Below are 22,491 nucleotides of genomic sequence, written 5' to 3' on the forward strand. Positions count from 1 at the left end.
TGGTGGAGGGAAGCCGTGGGGTGTGCTGAGGGGAAGTCACGAGGGTGGGAAGGATATTTGTGTAAATAGCAGTTTTTTGGGTTTTTTTTGGTGTGTCTATATATTTTATTTTTTCTTTCTGTATCATCAAAACTTTAATTAATTTTTTAAAAAAAAGAATAAAAAAGAAGGCAGAACGAAGATAAAATGGACGACAACAAAACACTAATAATAATATGTTGGGACACGCTGTTGTTTCTGTTCGTTTCCTTTGTGGAAGCCCCTTCAAATTTCTGATCACATTCCTGTCAAATACAAAATCCTTTTCAATTCCTGCATTTCAGAAAATGAGAAAGAAAGCGCAGAATGTACAATTAGGTACAGAGAGCATCCTTTCACCACTGAGTGACAGCAGCTGGACACACCACTATCATCTTTTGTATTTGGTTTTGCAGGGCATTTTACATCCCAACCTTTCATTAATCACTTTCCAAAAATTAAATTCTGCATCTACATCTGCTGCAGACGCACCATTTCAGACTGTGTGTGTATGTCTCACATTTTTTAATGTTTCCCACGGTGAACAATTCCTTGCAAATAAAAGTAACATCCCAGTAGTGATGTATGGAAGTAAGAGCTGGACCATAAAGGCGGCTGATCGCCAAAGAATTGATGCTTTTGAATTATGGTGCTGAAGGAGACTCTTGAGAGTCCCGTGGACTGCAAGAAGATCAAACCTATCCATTCTGGAGGAAATCAGCCCTGAGTGCTCACTGGAAGGACAGATCCTGAAGCTGAGGCTCCAATACTTTGGCCACCTCATGAGAAGAGAAGACTCCCTGGAAAAGACCCTGATGTTGGGAAAGATGGAGGGCACAAGGAGAAGGGGACAACAGAGGACGAGATGGTTGGACAGTGTTCTCGAAACTACTAACATGAGTTTGACCAAACTGCGGGAGGCAGTGGAAGACAGGAGTGCCTGGCGTGCTCCATGGGGACACGACTAAATGACTAAACAACAGCAATCAGGAAAAGGGCTGGCCACAATCCTCCTTACAGTTTCTTATAAAGGAACCACTGCATAGAAAAGGTGACACCCACCTGCAAATCATTCTGCACACACCATTATGCTGTATGTGTAGATCAGGCATAAGAGTTGGGACAGAGGTACAACCTGGCTTCTTCCTCTTACCCGAAGGCGTTTGCCATTTCCTTAGGACTACTGGAAGAGGGGGAAATAACAGAGCTGGTCGCAATAAGCATGGGAAGACTTTTCAATACAGATTAAAAGTGCTGTTGACCAGGATCACCTTGCTTCAGATAAGCAGCTACTACATGGCAGCTCTTCCTGATGGCAGGAAACAATATTGGAGGGAGGACTGCTAGGGGCTCAGAGGTACATTCCAGAGGAATCCTACCTTAGATTCAGGGGCAGCTGGGGACCATTGGAAGCGGTAAGGCAGCAAGCAGGGAGGTCAACAAGAAGTGAAGTCAGAATCAATGACAGGCAAAGCTAAATAATTCTGGTTTTGTTCCCGTGCTCCTCTCTTGCTGAGATCTTCAAGGGCAACACTGAGACTGGCAGGCAGTGGCAGCCCCTGGTTGTAAGGAGGAGAGGGCAGGCAGGTTGGGAGCTGCTGGATGAGAGCAGTGAGGTTGGTAGGGCAGTGCCCCATTTGCCCTTGTGAACCAGTCTCCACTGTCTAAAGGGGGGGGGGAATGATGCAAGGAGCTACTTACCTTGTGGCTGGGTGTGTTTCTCTGGTGCCGCGTATGGCTCTTTAAGGCTTACTATTATCCTCGACTCATCATCATGCTCAGTCAGTACAGCGTGGGACTCTCGATCTCAGGCTCATGGGTTTGAGACCCACGTTGGGCAAAGAAGATTCTTGCATTCCAGGGAATTGGACTAGATGACCCTCGTGGTCCCTTTCCAACTCATTGGTTCTGTGACTCCAAAAATGACTAAAGAAGCCTACCCAGAAACTTGGAAATGTAATTAAAAACAACTGGGAAGCCAAAATGACAATTCTTCCCCATTTGGGATAGACTGAATGTTAAAAGAACGAGCGTTTACTTGGACATAAACACTGTGGAGCGAGAAAAAAAGGAAGCTGCCAATACTTAGCTCACCCCTCACCAAACAGCCATCTTATGAACCCATGACTAGATCGCGGCCACGTATTCCAGAGCATGAAGGTAGTTTGTCCACAACACGGCAGCAGGAGTCTTCAGAAAGAGGATTGGAAGCCAATGAGAACTATGGTTCCTTTCTTACGACCCGGTGGCCAGCAAAAATTCAACATCTTCATTTCACCCAAACCTTCTTTGCTTCAGTATGAATTTTGGAAAGTTGCTTGTTTGCGATGTATTTGGTCCCCTCTTAATATTCCATAACTAAATTCTGCACGATGGTAGCAATGATCAGGAAGTAGTCTATGTTTGACTTTGACTACAACTGGACACCATTTTGAATCAATATGGTGGACTGAACCTTTCTCAAGCAACGCTGGGGGGGGGGGAATGTTGCACCTAATGAAGCGAGTTTGTGTGTGTGATTCTTCCAAACGCAACATTCACAGCTAGTGATGTGAGGTGAAAATATTATCAAAAATGAGATTATCCAGAATATTCTCTGCTAGAAAATTATCCAGAGAATATTCTCCACAAACTAAATTCTAATATAAGAACCAGTTTTACAACCTACATTAAAAAATATAGTAAATAATAAGTCAAGCTGTGATATTGCCAGTGTAAGTAATGAATGATGATTTTTTTGATCCAGTTACATTACAGCGGGACCTCAAGTTACAAACACCTCAGGTTACAAACACTTCAGGTTACAAACTCTGCTAACCTGGAAGAGTTACCTCGAGTTGAGAATTTTGCCCCAGGATGAGAATGGAAATTGTGTGCCGGTGGCACAGTGGCAGCAAGAGGCCCCATTAGCGAAAGCACACCTCTAGTTAAGAACAGTTTCAGGCTAAAAAAGGACCTCCGGAACAAATTACATTCGTAACTAGAGGTACCACTGTACTGGGCATTGTGAATTCAACATTGGCAGTTCTGAAATGTGAGCTACAGAAAACATTATTATTATTTAGTTTTTAAAATGCTATTCATTTAATTTGATGAACATTTGAATTCATATGTATTTCAACTATATGTAATAGCCTTTTTTCTATTTTGGTGTGACCTTATTCTTAGCAATTCTATACCCTTGGCTATATAGTGTGATTTTTTATTTTATTTTTTACAGAAAGCAGCTTTAATGCTTTATACACTTAAAGTACCTAGGCCTATACAATTATGCATAACAACATGTGAGGTGGCCTTGATTTAAACAGCTGACATTTATTTTTATTTAGTGCCAGTAACTGGTTTTTGCAGTGCCATTCAATGGTACAATATTCTCATTAATCGACAATATTCTTGAGAATATTCTCCAAAAGATTATTCTCGAGAATTTAACATCACTATTCACAGCCAATTTTTTCCCAGGCATTGTGGCATATTCTGTGTTTGGGGCAAGAATCACTATTGATCTCAGAGAAAGCAAAAGCCTCAAAGAAAGGGGGCAGTTCCCGTCCCACAGCTCACTCGTGCTAGCTTGGAAACTGCAAGCTTCACCTGGATTTAAGGCTTGAAGCGACGTGAGACACTCATACAGTACCTGGAACACACATTGACAAATATGTCCAAGAGGCCCCTAACTGTAGCAATACAGTAGGATATTAGATGCCAAACTGGAAGCCAATCATCATCTAAGCATTATGACAAGCAGCAAAATTAAGTTTGGCAAAGCACTATTTGTCAGCATGTACTCACAAAATGTAGGGATGCGGATGGCGCTGTGGGTTAAACCTAGAGCCTAGGACTTGCCGATCAGGTTGGCAGTTTGAGTCCCCATGATGGGGTGAGCTCCCGTTGCTCGGTCCCTGCTCCTGCCAACCTAGCAGTTTGAAAGCACGTCAAGTAGATAAATAGGTACCGCTCCGGTGGGAAGGTAAACGGCATTTCCGTGCGCTGCTCTGGTTCGCCAGAGGCAGCTTAGTCATGCTGGCCACATGACCCGGAAGCTGTACGCTGGCTCCCTCGGCCAATAAAGCGAGATGAGCGCCGCAACCCCAGAGTCAGCCACAACTGGACCTAATGGTCAGGGGTCCCTTTACCTTTACCCACAAAATGTAAGTTAACATTCTGAAGTTCTACCACCACCCCTATATTAATTAGTTTTCCTGCTCTTCCAAGATGCTGATGGAAATTAGCTTGCTGTATCCTTTTGTATGAAGCCATAAACCTTCCTAGTATAGACTGATCAGCAGTAAGGTCAACTTAACCCACGTCTCCCCAGTTCTACTCCCAACACCCTTAACCACAAAGCCACATCGTTATTTCCCAAATGTTTCTAAATTCCTAGGTCTGGTGGGCCACAATTCGTTTTTACAAAAGCCCCAACCTCCCTTTACTCCATTCGAAATACTTAACATGAATGTGTATATGAAAGTTGGATGGTTTTCTTCTTCTTGGTTTTACTTGTATTGTTGGCCGTGTTTTACATTGTTTTTTTGCAGATTTTAAATTTCTGCGTATTCTGCCCCAAACTTCATAGTTGAATGAGGCAGTTTATTAAAAAATGAAGAAAAAAATGTATATACACATACACCCAGTTACAAGAGGGACAAATTTCTAAGGAAGCTGTACAAGTTCCATTCTCCCAAAGGATGAAGGTAGGTAGAGTATGTGTACAATACACGATGCGCTGAATAATCCCCACCTCATCCCATTTTGGCACAGTAAGAAAGTACATATACCTGCCAGCTTCACTCCTGCGCTCCCAAATTTTCTGGCCACCTCACCGCAATACAAGTACCCATCTTCAAAGAGGAAGGGCAATCCAGGAACAAACTCTGGAAGGAAACTGACAAAAAACTCAATAATACAGCTCTCCACTCAAAAAAGGAGTTGGAACGGTGTTTAAATTTTTTTTTTTCTCTCTCTCTCTCACACACACCCACTACACCCACTGCCCCATTTTATGTGAGTTCAATAATACGCCCCCTTTATTTCAGGACACAAAGCAAGCCGCTTAAAAATTTCCTTTAAAAGAGGACCTCTGTGAAACAATACTTTATTCAATTTTACTTTCTACATCTAGTGACAAAATAGTTTGAATCCCACATAGGATTGCTATTTCTGCTGTAAAGTACTATAAGTGGTAGTTATAAAAATTACTAAAGTCAAATGCCTTTTTTCAGGTTGCAGGGTTTTTTGTTTTTGCATTCAGAAAGAACCTGTGCATTTCCATGCTCTGACAAATGTATTTTAGCACATGCCTGTTTAAAGGAGCAGCTCAATGTTATTGCATCAAAGATATTTGCAGGTAAAAGCATCGTCAAGAAAATACATTAAGAAACAAGTTCCTTCCCATTAAACCCACCACAGAAAGTGTATCCGTTACGTACAAATGATTAAATGCCAGCTAGTCAAGCATTTATAAAATGCAGCAATTTCACAAGACTGCAAAGTGTTGAGAAACTCCACTTTCCCCAGCATACACCAACTCCTCAGTAAATAACCTTTAACAGAAACAAAAAGTACACTCCTCTAAAAAAAAAAAATATATATTCTACCTTGCTGGGGAATAATTGCACAGTTATTTTAGTCCCTAGCTCCTTGCCAAACTGTTATATAGCCAGCGGCCTCAGAAACATAAAAAGAAGAAATTACCAGGGAAGGTGAGACACAATTAGAACACACTGAAATCCAGAAAAAGCTGCTAAACAAACACACATAGGTATCTGTCTAGAGAAGGAAAGGAACCCAACATGTGAACTCAGCCAGAACCAGCAAGCACCATCCACATGGGGAAATGGGCACAGCAAATCCATGTGCAGATACACACTAGTCTTCTGTGTTGGGATGGCTTTCAGTAATGGGCCGATGCACAAGGAACCATGTTTGATTCCATGGAAAACTTTATGCAGCAGCAGGGGGCTCACCAACTGTTATGCCCCCCTCCAATTTCTGTGCAATTTAACAGATAGGGTGCACATTGTTTTAAACCAGTTACATATCTATATATATATATGTTTAGAAAAATCAAATATCACTGGGCAAATTCTTTTGCACCTGTTGTTTCCAAATTGCCGACTTACACACCAACAATAGCATGCACGAATCTTCAGGCCCAGATCCTGCGAAGCTTGAACAGCAATGCTTGAACACAGGCTTTTCAATATGTCGTCCACAGATTGATTTCCAATATGCTTGCCCTAACCTACACTCAGCAGCTCCCTGCCCCCCGGAATAATTCCAGATTAATGATTTGGGGATACTGCAAGTATTTAAATAATACCCATTTAGCACCTTCCTATTACGAGAGCTGTGAAAGAAGGAAATCTCCCCTTCTCTCATGCGCTACAATTGGTATTAAAACCTGAATTACTGAAAGCATTTGTGTTTTGTGCTTAATCGCTTGATATCTAACTGTGCTGGCTGCGCCAATTACATGAGGGGTGTTCCACCTCCACCCCATCATGAGGGTTGGTTGGTTGTTCTTTAATTTTGGCCTTTTTAAGTCTTTATTTTGCCCCATTCCCAAAAATAGTATCAAAGTGCATATGCATTGCTGGCACATTCTAGGAAACTTCCCATATATATATATATATATATATATATATATATATACACATATACTTTTAAAGAAACAAGGAGTCAAAGAATTCCAAGGAATATTGCAATTTTCTCCAATACCAAAGCAAGTAGGGTAAAATGAACAATCCAACAACATGGAAGACAATTGCAAAGCTCTCTATATACACATCTGCATGTACATAAAACCAGAGCAGTGGCTGCAACCCTGAAAATATTTATTAGCAGTCCAGTCCCACACACCAAGGGGGACTGAAGTGGGCTTCAGGGTTGTATCCTACCTGCTGGGAGTGCCAATGCAAAGAACACCTCGCTTGCTGCCGACTGAAATGTAACTTTGGTGTTTATGGGATCACTTTTGGAAGCAACCCAGTGCACGCAGGCACACGTAGAAGTTAAATCAGAACTGATGACCCATGCAACGTTTCCAGGAAAAATCCTGCGATTCACCCAGGAAAAGCCCCTTGGTGTTCTAACAAACCTTACCACATGTACACATTCACAGAAACGCTTTGAACATAATCCCATGAGCAACAAAGGCTAGTGTCAGAAGTGGTTCTTAATGGGCAATGATTAAGGTCAGGAATATAATTAGTTCATTGTAGGAAGCAAATTGCAATTCTAGGGTTGGCACCAAAAAAGAGGTTTCTCGCAGCTTTGTTCTTCACATGGCTTTCACTTTGATTTGCTTCATTTTCATTTGCTTCTTCTCAAGTTTCTTCTGCTCACGCCGCAAAGCAGCCTCCTGTTGGAAAGGTGACAAACTGCGTGAGTCCATGTGTGTTTTGCTTGTGAAAACAAAAGCACGAAATCAAAGTCATCAAGGAAATAAAGTTGGGAGTATAGGCTAACGGTTTTTCCAGGTAATCACTTTGTTGTGCCACAAATGCAACTACACGTGACTCGGTTGTTGTGGGTGATTCAAACATCTCTCCCACATCTTGCTGTCGGGTGGGGAAATAAAGTGTTGCCTAGTGAATTTCTGCAGGAGAGCAAAACGATATGACTTTCTATTTTATTTTATTTTTAAACAAAATATTTAGCTTTTAATAATAAATGCAAACCATATTGCAAAGAAGTGCTACCATTTAAAATGCTAGCCTGAAATAGAAACTCCATGAAAGAAAAGGAAAAATATCCATCTTCTGCTTGATTGTTTTTCTGATTCTCTTTTTTTAAAAATAGTATTTATTACTTTTTAAAAAGGAATGATATGACTTTCTAAGGAGGTGGAACTTCCCATCGAATACCCAGGCTGGCTGGAAGCCAAAACATTGCAATAATCAATCACTAAGAAAATATGGCCAGGTAATCCACTCTACAGCTGGACATGCAAGAGTCCCAAGCAGCCCAACCTACCGCAAAACCCGAACAGAGAACTGACTGTTTTGACATTGGCAGGAACCCAATGCTCTCCTGTCTACAAGAACAGAAATGTACCTGGTAAGATTTTCCTTCCCTCTCCTTCACAGGCAAGAGGACATCCAACAGAGGAAATTGCTACCTCCTAAGCCAATCCTGGTAGTTACCAATTTCTACTGCTGGAGGTCTCTGCAGAATAATTCACCCAAAAGGCCGCCTTGGCCAAGGCAGGGATTTCTATCTTTATAATGTCTTGTGACTGTGCAATTGGAGGCCCTACAAAACTCTGCTAAGGGGGTTCTCTCTCAAAGGACTACTAAGGCTGTTGCACCCCCAAATAAAATTGACTAAAATTACCATTTGGCATTGCTGGGGCATAAGGCAGAGCAAAGGACTCAAACCATCTAGGTAAGAGTTGCCAAGAAAGGACAAAAAGGAACAATGGTATAAAGTTTATTGAAATAAAACTGAGAGAAGATGGAATAATTAGAATACGCAGCGGTAATGGGTTAACCAAATGAACCACGGAAGGGGAGAAGGAAGTTGATGATGAATGTATGGTATGTATTTTGGTGAAATGTCAATGTGGAAATTTTGTAAAAATGAAAATGAGAATTCTTCTCTTTCTTTTTTAGGAGCAAACAAGTCTCTGCTAACATACAGGTTTTATGCAAGCCACAAGGCTTTGTTGGATATTGATGTTTCCTCCATGGGGTTGGAAAGTCACAGGGGGAAAAGGCACTACTACCTGTTGAGCTACTTGGAAGGCCAAACCTGTATTGGGGGATCATACAACCACGTTGTTCTGAAAAATACAAAGCTCCGGCTGGAGAGATCTTAAGGATACAGCACCTAGAGCCTTAAAGCATATGTAGCACTAAGGAGCTAGAATGAGGAAGCATAGGTGTAGAATGCTAAGACCCCGCATAGGAACCTAATGGGCCAACAGAGGAGAAAACAACAGAACAATTTTGAAAAACATCTAGATCAGAGGGTCAATGATATCAAGTGACCATCTAAACCCCCAAGAGTGCCTGAAAAAGCTGACATCTTTCATTTTGGGATATTGGGGCAGACACCGAAGCTCAGCTCAATCTGGAGGAAAAGCAGGATGCCTACAAATTTAATGTAAAAGGCAGGATGTACACAGATGGCTATAGCAGGAGCTATGGAAGCTTTCCAAACAGCTTCATGGGGAGCACAACTTATTACTTTGAGAATGACTCACTTAAAAAGCTTATCTCTACAGATCGCTTTCCATGGATTAATCTCTATTGTATATCCACCGTACCTGCTATTTCTACATGCAAACAGAAGCAGAAAGTGATGCATTCTTCCCATTACCACGTATAAACTAGACAAGCAGAAGTGGGGGGACGATGACACATGGGTCACCACTGAATTTTACAAGTAAGTGAGCATTCCAAACTTATAATGCTCATTTTAAACACACCAGAGATCACAGAAAGGGTGTGTGCTCTTAATCTCACGAGCTCCAGCAAGCCCAGCATCTTTGGCAAGAGCTTGATTTTCCACTATGTTCAAGTACAAGGTTTCCCAAACTTGGATCGCCAGCTGGTGTTTTTTTGGGGGGGACTACAATTCCCATCATCCCTGACCACTGGTCTTGCTAGCTAGGGATGATGGGATTTGTAGTCTAACAACAGCTGGAGACCCAAGTTTGGGAAACCCTGCCCTACTAGAATGGGGCTTGCATCTAAAGCTCATTTTACCTCCAAGCGGCGCTGCTTCTCTGGATCTTCCTCATTCATGATTCTCTCTTTCTCGGCCCGTTTCTTCTCCTCCCGGCGGGACTGAGCAGCCTCTTGTCTTTGCACATGAGTCAGTTTCAGAAAGTTCTCTTCTACACGTGCCCTATTCTTATCCGCTTTTTGTTTGCCCTTTGCCCCGAAGCAAGGGAGAGACACAAACAAGTCACAGTATGAGCAAACCTTTAGTGCATCAGGCAGTGTTGCAATGAGCTCAGCACGGGAGATAAAAATCTCTCGATACTCGTATCTGACAAAGCTTAGTCCCGAACTGGTCAAAACTGGCTGGATTACAATATTACACCACACTACTCTGACACGTTTACGCGAGCTGCCCTTGATGACTCTTTGAGAGTGTCGGCAGGTACAGTGCACAGTTGCTCTCCCCTTTCTAAAAAGAGTACCATACAACAATTATCCAGCCCTGGAACTGGTTTTCTCTGTTCTTCCAAGCGCATGTCAATGTGCTGGTTTAACATTTACAGCTTGGCGTTACCTGAACCCTGAACATCTAAAGCTAGCCCACAAGCCAAATCAGATCCAACGGGGCCTAATTTGGCTGTGAGGTTGTTTTCCACAACCAACACTCACCTGCCCCACACCTGCTATTATGTATAAGGTAAAGGTAAAGGGACCCCTGACCGTTAGGTCCAGTCGTGGCCGACTCTGGGGTTGCAGCGCTCATCTCGCTTTATTGGCCAAGGGAGCCGGCGTACAGCTTCCGGGTCATGTGGCCAGCATGACTAAGCCACTTCTGGCAAACCAGTGTAGCGCACCAAAACGCCGTTTACCTTCCTGCCGGAGCAGTACCTATTTATCTACTTGCACTTTGATGTGCTTTCGAACTGCTAGGTTGGCAGGAGCAGGGACCAGGCAGCGGGAGCTCACCCCGTCGCGGGGATTCGAACCGCCAACCTTCTGATCGGCAGGTCCTAGGCTCTGTGGTTTAACCCACACCGCCACCCGCGTCCCACTATTATGTATATTTAGCTGCAAAAGGAAAATCAGTAACGTTTTAGCTGATCAGCACAAACTATCAGCTGATTGGTGCTGATAATAAGCCCTGCTGAAATTGATAACACTATCAAGCTCCCAACTGGGAACTCTGTAGTACAGCTGATTCCTGACCAAAGCAGCGCCTGCTATGAGCACCAAACAGCTGATTGCCACTTACAACAAGCCATGCAAAGAAACACCATCTTTGCCTTCCTGGTTTGACCAGCAGCTGCTGCTGCAAATCCCACTTCCTTTGCCTGAAAGGCTTGAAATATAACTGTGTGGGCTAAGGAAAATGCTTGCCATAGTTGTGGCGGTTGCACCCACTGGTCAAAGTGGGCCACAATGTTTAGGGGAGGTCAGGATCCAGTCCACTGACTGAATCCATTCCCCTCTCCCCAATCTAAATGACCGCTATATCCCTTCTCAACTATATCAGGTCCCATTGCAACTAATGCTAGTCAGCTGAGAGCACTCTCTCAGGTATGTATCCGTGAGAAAGAGCGACAGTTATGGAATTATCAAGGATTTTGTAAACTGTACTTTTAACCAAGAGCCATACACATCAATTAGCACATGACTTACCTCTCTGTTCAGACGGAATTTTTTTGCTTTGTCAATGGAATAAATAACCATGTTCATCAGAGGCAGCAGAGCTTCCATATCTTTTGGGGAGGTGTTGCCTGATCCAGGCACTAGAAAAAGCAAAAGTAAACTTTCCTAAGCTTAAAGGCATTGAAGGAAAGGAAAAGCATTCAGAAACAACAGTTGGAACAGAAGTGTTTCTGCATTACTCTACTTTTGGGACAGAAGTTTTAATGGGCTCTTCATTAATTAGCTGATTAAATTAGTTTATTACGGAACAGTTTATCAAATTTGTATACAAGGAAAAAGGTACTTCTAAAGCAAAAAGCATATGGTTTTTAAATCAGGGGTGGCTAATCTGTTACCCTCTAAACTGTCATGTCTTCCTTGACCTTTGGCTGATGGGAGTGTAATCCAACAATGCAGAGATTACAATCCCTGTTTTAAACACTGTCTCCTAAACAGAATTACTGCATCATTCCAAATCCAGGTAGGTAGCTGTATTCATCTGACGCAGGCAAAATAAAAAATTTTAAAAATTGCCCATTATGCTCGATAATCTGAAGTAGTATCTGAAGAAGTGTGCATGCACATGAAAGCTTATACCCAGAACAAACTTAGTTGGTCTCTAAGGTGCTACTGGACAATTTTTTAAGCCCCCCCCCCCGACTGCATCATTCCAACTCACCCATACTTTTAGAATTGTTGATTGTCATAACTTTTGCACACAGCTGATTTTCCTGCACAATTCATTGACAGAGCACAACTATAGATTTTTCCAGTATTTAGAAACGCTCCTGCCAAAAGATTTTCTAGGACCCCCCATTATCTTTCCTGCTTCACCTGCATTGGTATGCAAGAACAAAGCTGTGACTGTGATTCTGGGACACTGCCCTATTGTGACCTCCCTCTTATAACAACGGGGAGGGGGAAACTACTACTGAAAATAAATAAACTCTTACCCACAAGACAATACAAGTTATATTTTTACTGTGAAATGTGCTCCCAAATGTAACGTTTTACATCCTCAAGAAAAGTAGTTTGAAAACTGGCATGGTTGCTTACCATTAAAAGTAAACAATAGTGTCTTTTTAGTTTCAGGCAGTTTCAAAGGCTGACCTTCCCTAGCAGAGAACAACAACAAAAAAGCATTTGTGGAAGGATATTACAGAATGTAACAAACAAAGGAAACATGGCAGTAACTAAAATCACCATAAGCGAACACATGATGGGCTCCTGTTTGGGTGTGTTTACATGCATTCTTCATTATGGGCCAAGTCTGGAAGATTTTAAGCTATCACAGCAATTTCCTGCAAAGAGATTTTTTGAGTGCTCTGGGAGTCGCTTTGTGGTGAAAAAAAAGTGACGAATAAATTAAACAACCACCACTTCCTTGCAGGGCGTTTGTGAATACATTTCCCACAATAAACCCCGCTGGAAACACTGGTGAGAAAAAAATCTGATTAGACAATAGTCTCCCTTGCCTCCGGGACGTGGGTGGCACTATGGGTTAAACCACAGAGCCTAGGGCTTGCTGATCAGAAGGTCGGTGGTTTCGAATCCCCGCGACGGGGTGAGCTCCCGTTGCTCGGTCCCTGCTCCTGCCAGTCTAGCAGTTCAAAAGCACATCAAAGTGCAAGTAGATAAATAGGTACCGCTCCAGCGGGAAGGTAAACAGTGTTTCCATGCGCTGCTCTGGTTCTCCAGAAATGGCTTAGTCATGCCGGCCACATGACCCGGAAGCTGTACGCCGGCTCCCTCAGCCAATAAAGCGAGATGAGCGCCGCAACCCCAGAGTCGACCATGACTGGACCTAATGGTCAGGGGTACCTTTACCTTTACCTCCCTTGCCTCCACTGCAAAGTGTTAAGACACTCAAGAAAAAACATCCTACAAGGAGAAGCCCAATTGCATCTAGGTGTCCTTTACTAGCAGTAGAGAATCTGTCTTGGGAATCTGCTCCTTCCACAGAGGCCGACCTATGATAGATCCTTACCCTCTGACTTGCTGCAAAACAGACCACTTAGCAGACTGCTATGGGAAGCATGATGGTCTAATGGGCAGTAACTGGGACACAACCTATAATTCCTTCTGTGCATCCTTCTTCAAGCAGCTGTGGATTAGCCAACAGCTGGATCAGGTATCCCCAAACTTGGCCCTCCAGATGAATTGGGACTACAACTATAGCTATTGGGACTACATCATCTATAGCTAACAGGACCAGTGGTCAGGTATGATGGGAGTTGTAGTCCCAAAACATCTGGAGAGCAGAGTTTGGGGATGCCTGAGCTGGATCATATAGCTGCTCTAAAGAAACAGTGCTTTCTTACTGACTGCGCTATTTTAAGCACTCCCACTTTGCATATTGTAGAACTGACCTCTGGTGCTGAAGAAAAGCCAAAGCCTACTGTAAACTAAATAAATTATGTGACCAGGCCAGTTTGGAATCCCCAACTCATGGCTATCATGGCCAGAGGAACAGCACTATATGGGCACCCTTCTCTGCTCTCTGGATAATAAAGGAGATTGCCTACAGTGGTGGTTGTTCTCTCTCCCACCCCCTTTACTAAGTTCAGTGCAACATTAATTTAAAGGCACGCTATCTATTGTGTCATACTTACTCTTGCATAAGTTTTGGACCGGAAAACTGGTCCGAAAAATGGACAGACTCAATCTTGTCAGCATAATGTGTGAGGTAATGGATCATCTAGAAGAAGAAGAAGAAAGAAGATCTGGAATACAGTCATAGCTTGGAATCGAACGGCTTAGTTCCCGAAAGTTTTGGCTCCCGAACATCACAGACTCGGAAGTGACTGTTCCGGTTTGTGAACTGTATTTGGAAGCTGAATGTCCGACGGGGCTTCCGCGGCTTCCGATTGGCTGAAAGAGCTTCCTGCAGCCAATCAGAAGCTGTGCTTTGGCTTTTGAACGTTTTGGAAGTCGAACGGACTTCTGGAATGGATTCTGTTCTACTTCCAAGGTACGACTGTACTGTAACGTAGGAAGCTGCCTTAGACCATTGGTTCCTCTGGCCCTGTATTGTCTGATGTGACTGTCGGTGGTCATCCAGAGTTCAGGTAGAGGGCTCTCTCGCTGCCCTACCCAAAGATGCCGGGGGTTAAATCTGGGACCTTCTGCAGAAAAAACAGATGCTTTACCACTGAGCTATGGCCCTCCCCTGCTTTGTCCTAAACGAAATGTTCCTAGAAAGCACACTGAGGAGTTCTTCACTGCTTATGAAATAGTATACGCTATATGAAAAAACTACGTTTTCCCCTGTTGCATCCATAATGATGTCATCAGCACCACAAGATGAGCCATGATGGGTAAGATCAATGGTCCAGCATTTTACTACCAAAAATGGCCCGTCAGATGTCTCTGGGCTGACAGTATCTAGAAAGCCAGGAAATCTTTTTAGGGTACTGATAAAAATCTCAAAAGATCCTTTTTTTATCATTTTATTTCATCAAACATTAAAACAAACAAAAAAAAACCATATATAATACATACGCACAGAAAAGACATACATAAAGAAAGATAAATAATAACAAGAGAAAAAAAATAGAAAAAAATATAGAAAGAAACCTCCTAACATACGATACAAATTAGCTTACATTTACTAAATAACACACAACACCAATTGACTTCCCTTCATCTCGGTTTCAGAATATATTATATGATTTTTTATCTGCAGTTTCTTTTCCTCAGAAAACTCTTTACATCACAAGTGTTACATCGCACCTACTGTGATTTTTAGATTTTTTACCTCTGTTTCCATATATGTCATAAATTTATTCCAATCTTTGTTAAACTCTATGTCTTTTTGATTTCTTATTTTCTGTGTCATTTTTGCCAATTCTGAATAATCAAATAATTTATATTGCCACTCGTTTATAGTTGGGATTTTTGATGTCTTCCAATTCTGCGCTATTAGAGTTCTGGCAGCCACTATCGCGTACTGAAAGAGTGTTTGATCTTCCTTTTTGATTTCCTTTCCAATTATTCCAAGCAGAAAGGCTTCGGGTTTTTTTATAAAGGTATATTTGAGGATTTTTTTTAGTTCATTGTAGATAGATTCCCAGAATTTTTTGATAGACTCACACAACCACCACATATGATAAAAATCGCCCTCCTTGATCTTGCATTTCCAGCATAATTTATCACCAGTTTTATATATTTTTTCCAATTTTACGGGCGTTACGTACCACCTGTACATCATTTTATACATATTTTCCCTGAGTGTTGTGCAAAATATCAAAAGATCCTAGCAAAGTACCTGGGTATAAAATCAACTTGAATAAATCAGAATAGTTTGGTTTTACCCTACTGAAAAGGAATGAAGATGAAATGGTAAACAAATACAATGTGCCCTAAAGATCTCTTCGGATCTGCCTAATTAAAATGGAGACCAGCTGACTGAATTCAAACACAGTCAGCTGCTGCAAGAAACAGAAAACATCTAAAAGAAAGTAACAAATGAAAAAAAAAAAATCTGGGCTGGGTAGATTTTCAATGATTAAAATGAAAATGTATTGCCCCGAATCCTATTTTTCTTCATGAATATGCCACTAAAGAGAAATAACACATGACTCACAAGATGACAGAAGGTACAGCTAAATTTTCTTTGGTCAGAAAAGCCCAGAGTGCTCAGAGTCAATGTAATACCATATCAGCTAACATCAGAAGGAGGGCTTTCTTTCCCTGTATAAACCGCTATTACCATGTGGCTACGCTGTTGTATTAGGAAGAATGGTTTCAGAATCCAGGAACAATAATAAAACAATGAGACATATTAGTTGTTGCTATGGCATTGTAACCCCAGAGAGCTATCAATCAGGAAAAACCCTGAGCCCTGCATTAAAATATCTTCACTATATAAAGGGGGGAAATAGTAAGGGAGAAGACATCTGTTGGCAGCCCTTAAGTTGGGGAATGCCCACCCCACAGCTTTTGGCAAATATTGAAAATGTTTTCATTTTGCACCCTATTCCTGAGACTGTCATTTGTTCTAACCTTTTTGTAAATACTGGGTTTCAAATTGTTGCAACTGGCCCTGTGACCTGCTGGTGAAAGGTGGGAAATCAGTTTAAAAATCTTTATCATCATCATCCTGATCTTGCGTGAACTTATGGTTGTATGTTATAACGAAGAATTGGAAAACAAGGAACAATTAGGGAATATGCAAATATGGGAGAAGTGTGGTCAAACTTGGAAAAAATAGTGGGAGATGGTACAATAATCTAAGATACTTTCCCATGACACCGGGGCAACCCTCAAATTATCAACACCAGCAAGGTATCATTCTTACTGCAATTGGGAGCCCTGAGTGCTCACTGGAAGGACAGATCGTGAAGCTGAGGCTCCAATACTTTGGCCACCTCATGAGAAGAGAAGACTCCCTGGAAAAGACCCTGATGTTGGGAAAGATGGAGGGCACAAGGAGAAGGGGATGACAGAGGATGAGATGGTTGGACAGTGTTCTCGAAGCTACCAGCATGAGTTTGACCAAAATGTGGGAGGCAGTGGAAGACAGGAGTGCCTGGCGTGCTCTGGTCCATGGGGTCACGAAGAGTCGGACACGACCAAACGACTAAACAACAACAACAACCCCACAAAGCTGAATGTTCCATTTTTCATAGCTATCCAAGACAGAAGGATTCATTTTTGGGGTGGGGGGTGGGGAATGAGTAAGGTGATTCCAAGGGGCAGTTTTGTAGATGGGGATCTCAGAAGACAAAGTTCAAGCATTTGAGTACCCTGTTATAGCTCTCATGAGAGTTCACACCAACTACAGCCTGAAAGATTTTATCTTTTTAAAAAAAACACACACCAAAAAAACCCAAACCACATTACCTTGGTATCCATCATTCCTTCTGTGACCTCACCCATCTCAGACAGCATAGCCAATGACTCTGGCAGCCCATACTTCACTGCGGTCTTGGGCTTGTCACTGCAGAACTCACTCTGCCAAGAAGAAATTGCCACCTTATGACAAGCATGGTCTGGACTGTGTTTATCTCCCCTTAAGTAAACAGGTGTTCGTACAATTTACTTAAACCTTGTTAACTCGTTTAAGTTCCCAAAAGCTAGAACTGAAGCCCTGGTCAATTCATAGACTGCCGCGTGCCTCTGAAGACTCAATAGACCCCAAAGAAAAAGCATGCATATGCATACACAACAATTTTGTTTTTTATTACATTTGTGTGGTGGGGGGTGTTTTTAATGACCTCCCTGAAGCCTCAGGGTACATTAGGGCATTTTAATGGCATGTCTAAGTAAACTATAGACAAAAATGCTCCAAATTAACAAACTTTATATCTTTTTTATAACTGGCATAGAGGCTGAATTTTGAAATTCTATAGGCACTAAAAGGAATTTTTGAATTAGTTCTTATGAATGATAGACTAAGGTGAGCACGTATGCTCATCACTCAGGTGTATCACCTGCACTTTCATAATACAGTGAGTATAAAAAACTCATTTTCATCATAAAGGAAATTGGGTGTACCACCAATGCTTTTCCTCTAGCCTCTCTTCGCATGCTGAAATTCCTTCCCTTCCTGGCTTGAGGCAGAAAATAGAACCATGCTGTGGTTTTCGATTTTGATTTGCTGAGCAACCACAAACCACTGTCTGTTAGTTCAAATGGCACAAAAGAAACTACGGATTGTGACAAACCAGGGAGGGAATTGCAGAGAATGAAGGGACGACAAAACATGAGGCAGAGGGTCCTGCCAGACTTCCTTCACGTAGCACAAAACCATTGCTTAGCAGTACATTTGTACCACCCCACTGTGCTGAATTATGTTCAGCAAATGCAACGACTGCACCCAAGTCAGGGCTCTTAGCGGCAGACTACATCAGGTGGTTTAAAGAAGCGTACCATTAAGGCAATTTAGGGCCAAATGCCATTTTTATGCATTTTCAAGTACATTACATATATTCTGGTTTCCTCCCAATGTCCCGGAACATACCAGGTCCTGCATTTCCTTCTGAAGCCGCACCAAAGCTTTTCTTGTCCCAACAGCAAACACGTAGGTATCCATGTCGTCGTCGTTCATGGTAACTTTTATTTGCTGCGAAACAGACAGAATGATTGTCACATCCAGGCTTGCATACAAAAAAAGGACATAAGTACAAGAAAGAGGAAAGCAGTGGCCAGGACTCCATGCCATTGCCAAAAGCATAAATAGATTCAGACTTTACAAAGGGCTATCAGCAAAGATCAGGGTCAGGTTGGATGGGAGCCCCAAGGTAATTACAAAGGTCCTCTAAAATATAATTAAAAGAGGGCATAACATAAATGACTACTTCTCCTTCATAACACAACACCAGGTGAGCAAATAATAGGTCCCCTCTAGCAGCAAGGTGTTACCACTGCTAGAACAACTTACTGCATACTTCTTCACCCTAAGCAGTGTCAACGGTTTTGTTCGAACCACATTAAACTGAACTGCAGTCTTTTTAACCCACCCAGTAAGTGAAGCATTGCGTCGCTTAATTCTACTGCAAAGGATATTCCCAGTAAAAGAAATCACAGTCCTACATTCAAGCCCCTTATGATGGCAGGGAAATGGAAGGAATTGGCAGGACAACCTCTCATTGCATGCCTACACAGCTATTCCCGTTTTGGACAGTAATTCCTAACTTTGGGTTAGGAATGAATGACAGAGAGTATTATTAGCGGCTGGCATTGCTACACGCTTTCAGTTGCAGCATGCAGCAAGAGCAACTCTCAGTAGTTCTAGACAAAGAAGCACAGAATTCCGCAGCCAGAATAAATTACAAAATGTGTGTATAATTATTTCTGCGTAACATACTCTGATTCTGATGGACATGGAGCCAGGCAAGTTCTTATGCAGAGCAATACAACCCCATGCTCCCTATTCCAAAATTCTGCTGAGACTCCCTCGGGCTTCTGAGAATTTCAGCAAACACCACAGGTTAAGAAGTCTGCCTTCGCAGGCTCAAGTGGTAGTAGTAGTTTGGATTTGATATCCCGCTTTATCACTACCCGAAGGAGTCTCAAAGCGGCTAACATTCTCCTTTCCCTTCCTCCCCCACAACAAACACTCTGTGAGGTGAGTGGGGCTGAAAGACTTCAGAGAAGTGTGACTGGCCCAAGGTCACCCAGCAGCTGCATGTGGAGGAGCGGGGAATCAAACCCGGTTCCCCAGATTACGAGTCCACTGCTCTTAACCACTACACCACGCTGGCTCTAGAAACTTGGGGGAGTTGCTTTTATTAAGTAACAACATTCTCAGCAATACTGTGGCAGCATGGAATTCACTCATTTCTGTGTGTAACATGCACCTCAAATATAGTTTCATGAACTTAAAAAGCTCCCTTAGGCCACAGAACTAAACACTTACCACTTGGTCACAGGATGGCCTCATCATGCGAGCGAGAACGTTCAGCAAGTCTTGTCTCTTGAGAAACTGAAAGACAGCATTTGGACCGTGGTGAAACCCTGCTCCAGACTTGCAGCATAGAATGGCATGTTCTTGCAAGGCCCATTAAAATCAACTTATGTGAGATGTACCATAGGACTCCCTGCCTCACAAATGTAAATACTGGCGCGTCCTGCTAGTGCAAGGAAGATCTACTGCAGCTCCCAATAATCATCTGAGCTTGGTATTTATTGCTTCTTTCATATTATTACATTTAAACCCTGCTCTTCTTCCACCACAGAATTCAAAATGGCCTGGCTTGGAGAAGTTAGCAATATCTTCTTCCACCTGGAAACTTAACGTGTGCCATGGCACACTAGACCAAGGCATGATTATCTTCAGCAAAGCTGCTGCATTGTGCAATTTCAATACCAACCTTCTGGGATCATTTGTGTTCTCCACACATTTATTTTTATTTAAATGCATTTGCAACCCCAGGAGCAGCTAGCCCAGCAGGGTGGAGCATTGCTGCTGCTTAACAGGAGGAGGAAGAGGAGGAAGAGAGTGGTGATATTTGAGCTATGCAGGCATGCTGCAGAACCAACACTGCCCTCTCACTGGTGCACCTGTGCAGCCCCAACCTAGTCACTGTCTTACCGCTCCCAGCAAGCAGCACTACGCTCCTGCTGAGAAGCTGCTCCAGCAGGTCTAGCCCCATCGTGTGTCTAGTCCACCCTTTGCCATGTGGTCCTAGGGCAAGTTACATACAGCTTAACCTAACAAGTAAACCATGTAATGATTAAACATTTCAAGATTGTTAATTAAACCAAATAAACAGCCGTCAGTGACAGCAACACTGTAATGTAATATTCTGTCCTCATCCTCCATTTCCCCCTGTGCAAAAGAAAAAGAGTTTGGATTTGATATCCCGCTTTATCACGACCCGAAGGAGTCTCAAAGGCGCTAACATTCTCCTTTCTCTTCCTCCCTCACAACAAACACTCTGTGAGGTGAGTGGGGCTGAGAGACTTCAGAGAAGTGTGACTGGCCCAAGGTCACCCAGCAGCTGCATGTGGAGGAGTGGGGAAGCGAACCTGGTTCACCAGATTACGAGTCCACCGCTCTTAACCACTACACCACGCTGGCTCTCAAAACGGTGTGCACTGACGCAAAATGTGTACAATGACGAGATCAGATGCACTTCAGAAGGGAGGACGTTGAGTCAGAATGCAAGCATTTGCCTGGGCCCTGTCATAGCAGGAGATCAGGCTGGGGAGGCATGTCTGCTGAGGCAGGAAGGCAGATGAACTGTGTTCCTCATGCAAGCAGCTAAGCAGAATGGAGCCTTGCCTTCCCACATCTCCTGTCTTCTGCCAGGGTAAAAGGTGGGGCTGAGCTCTTGGTTCCCCAGTTTGCTTCAGAATTTTCTCTCTCTTTTGCTCAGCTGAAGTTCCTATCTGGAAACAAGTTTTCTGTTCCTGCTCTCTTCACACAGTTATTTAAAATTTCAGTGGTACCTCGGGTTACATACGCTTCAGGTTACAGACTCTGCTAACCCAGAAATAGTGCTTCAGGTTAAGAACTTTGCTTCAGGATGAGAACAGAAATTGTGCTCTAGCGGTGAGGCGGCAGCAGGAGGCCCCATTAGCTAAAGTGGTGCTTCAGGTTAAGAACAGTTTCAGGTTAAGAATGGACCCCCGGAATGAATTAAGTACTTAACCCGAGGTACCACTGTAACAATAATACAGTGAACACCACTGCCATTTCATATGGATTGTTTGTGTGGGTGTGTTAATTCTATGTTGTCCCAAAGGCACTTATTTATATAATGAAATACTACCTGGGTAGTTGATTCCAAAAAGAGGTGCTGCTTGATTCACTGGCATTTACGCTATAGGGTCTTGCAATCTCTGCGTCCGTCCCCGTCCCCCCCGCCAACCTTCATCTTCCTGTGCTTTTTAACAGAGTGAAATCATTTGGAGTCTGCTGCCTAAATACTCAACTTGCAGACATGTAATGCATACAACACTTTGAGATGCTTTCTCTCATACCTTGAGCTGTATAAGCATGCCCTCACAGCACACCCTCCCGGAGCACCACAGGTTATAAATATGTTCGTTCTCTTGGTTCAGCTTGCCCGTGCTTGTGGCTTCTTTATTTGTGCCGTCATCCCCTTAAAAGAAAGCATAAGCTGATCAACGAAAGTTTATTAGTGTATACTTAAGACAACGCTGCAGTGTGCCATATGGAGGGCTGCTTCTGACAACTCAGAGGCTTTGCTCGGTATGAAATACTGCAGCCTGCCTTCCAATGGGGATGGGATAGCTGCAACATGCTGCACCAATACTCCAGCGACTGCCTTTCAGGCTCTGCAACGTAAAGATGGGGATCTGAAAAGCCTTAAATGACCTGCAACAGTATACCCAAGAGATCACCTCCACTCCAACTTCCCACCATAAAAATGGGATGTGATCAGATCTTACATATGCCATCTGTGTACCACATCGTCTGCTCAGGCATGCAAAAAGGTGTGCTTCAAAAAGCCTGAAACCTTGCTCTGTGCTCTACGCTGATATTCCACTTCTCCTCCAGCAGCCTCCTGTGGCACCCCCTTTTGGAACGATCCCCAGCTCACTGAATTTGTGCGCTCTTGCAAACTTGTCTTCTGTAAGTACGTCTCTGATCTCTTTGTGAACTCTTCACAATCTCTTAAGTTTTGCAATCTCTAAGTAGACTGTCACTTTTATCTCTTTCAGC

General features: G+C 42.8%; 1 protein-coding gene across 1 annotated transcript in view; it reads right to left on the reverse strand.

The window, feature by feature from the left end:
- Positions 1-5,094: 5,094 nt before the first annotated feature.
- Positions 5,095-22,491, reverse strand: part of CCDC47 (coiled-coil domain containing 47) — a 28,489-nt gene continuing 11,092 nt past the window's right edge. The window contains exons 5-13 of the mRNA XM_081838171.1: positions 21,786-21,907; positions 19,717-19,782; positions 18,319-18,420; positions 17,199-17,309; positions 13,967-14,052; positions 12,411-12,469; positions 11,346-11,455; positions 9,729-9,896; positions 5,095-7,378 (exon numbers count right to left, since the gene is read on the reverse strand). Of these exons, the coding sequence (XP_081694297.1) occupies positions 7,298-7,378; positions 9,729-9,896; positions 11,346-11,455; positions 12,411-12,469; positions 13,967-14,052; positions 17,199-17,309; positions 18,319-18,420; positions 19,717-19,782; positions 21,786-21,907 (905 nt within the window). The 3' untranslated portion in view covers positions 5,095-7,297. The remainder of the gene's footprint in view (positions 7,379-9,728; positions 9,897-11,345; positions 11,456-12,410; positions 12,470-13,966; positions 14,053-17,198; positions 17,310-18,318; positions 18,421-19,716; positions 19,783-21,785; positions 21,908-22,491) is intronic.

The sequence above is a fragment of the Podarcis erhardii genome, assembly GCF_964252035.2.
Source record: "Podarcis erhardii genome assembly, chromosome: 13".
Classification (NCBI taxonomy): domain Eukaryota; kingdom Metazoa; phylum Chordata; class Lepidosauria; order Squamata; family Lacertidae; genus Podarcis; species Podarcis erhardii.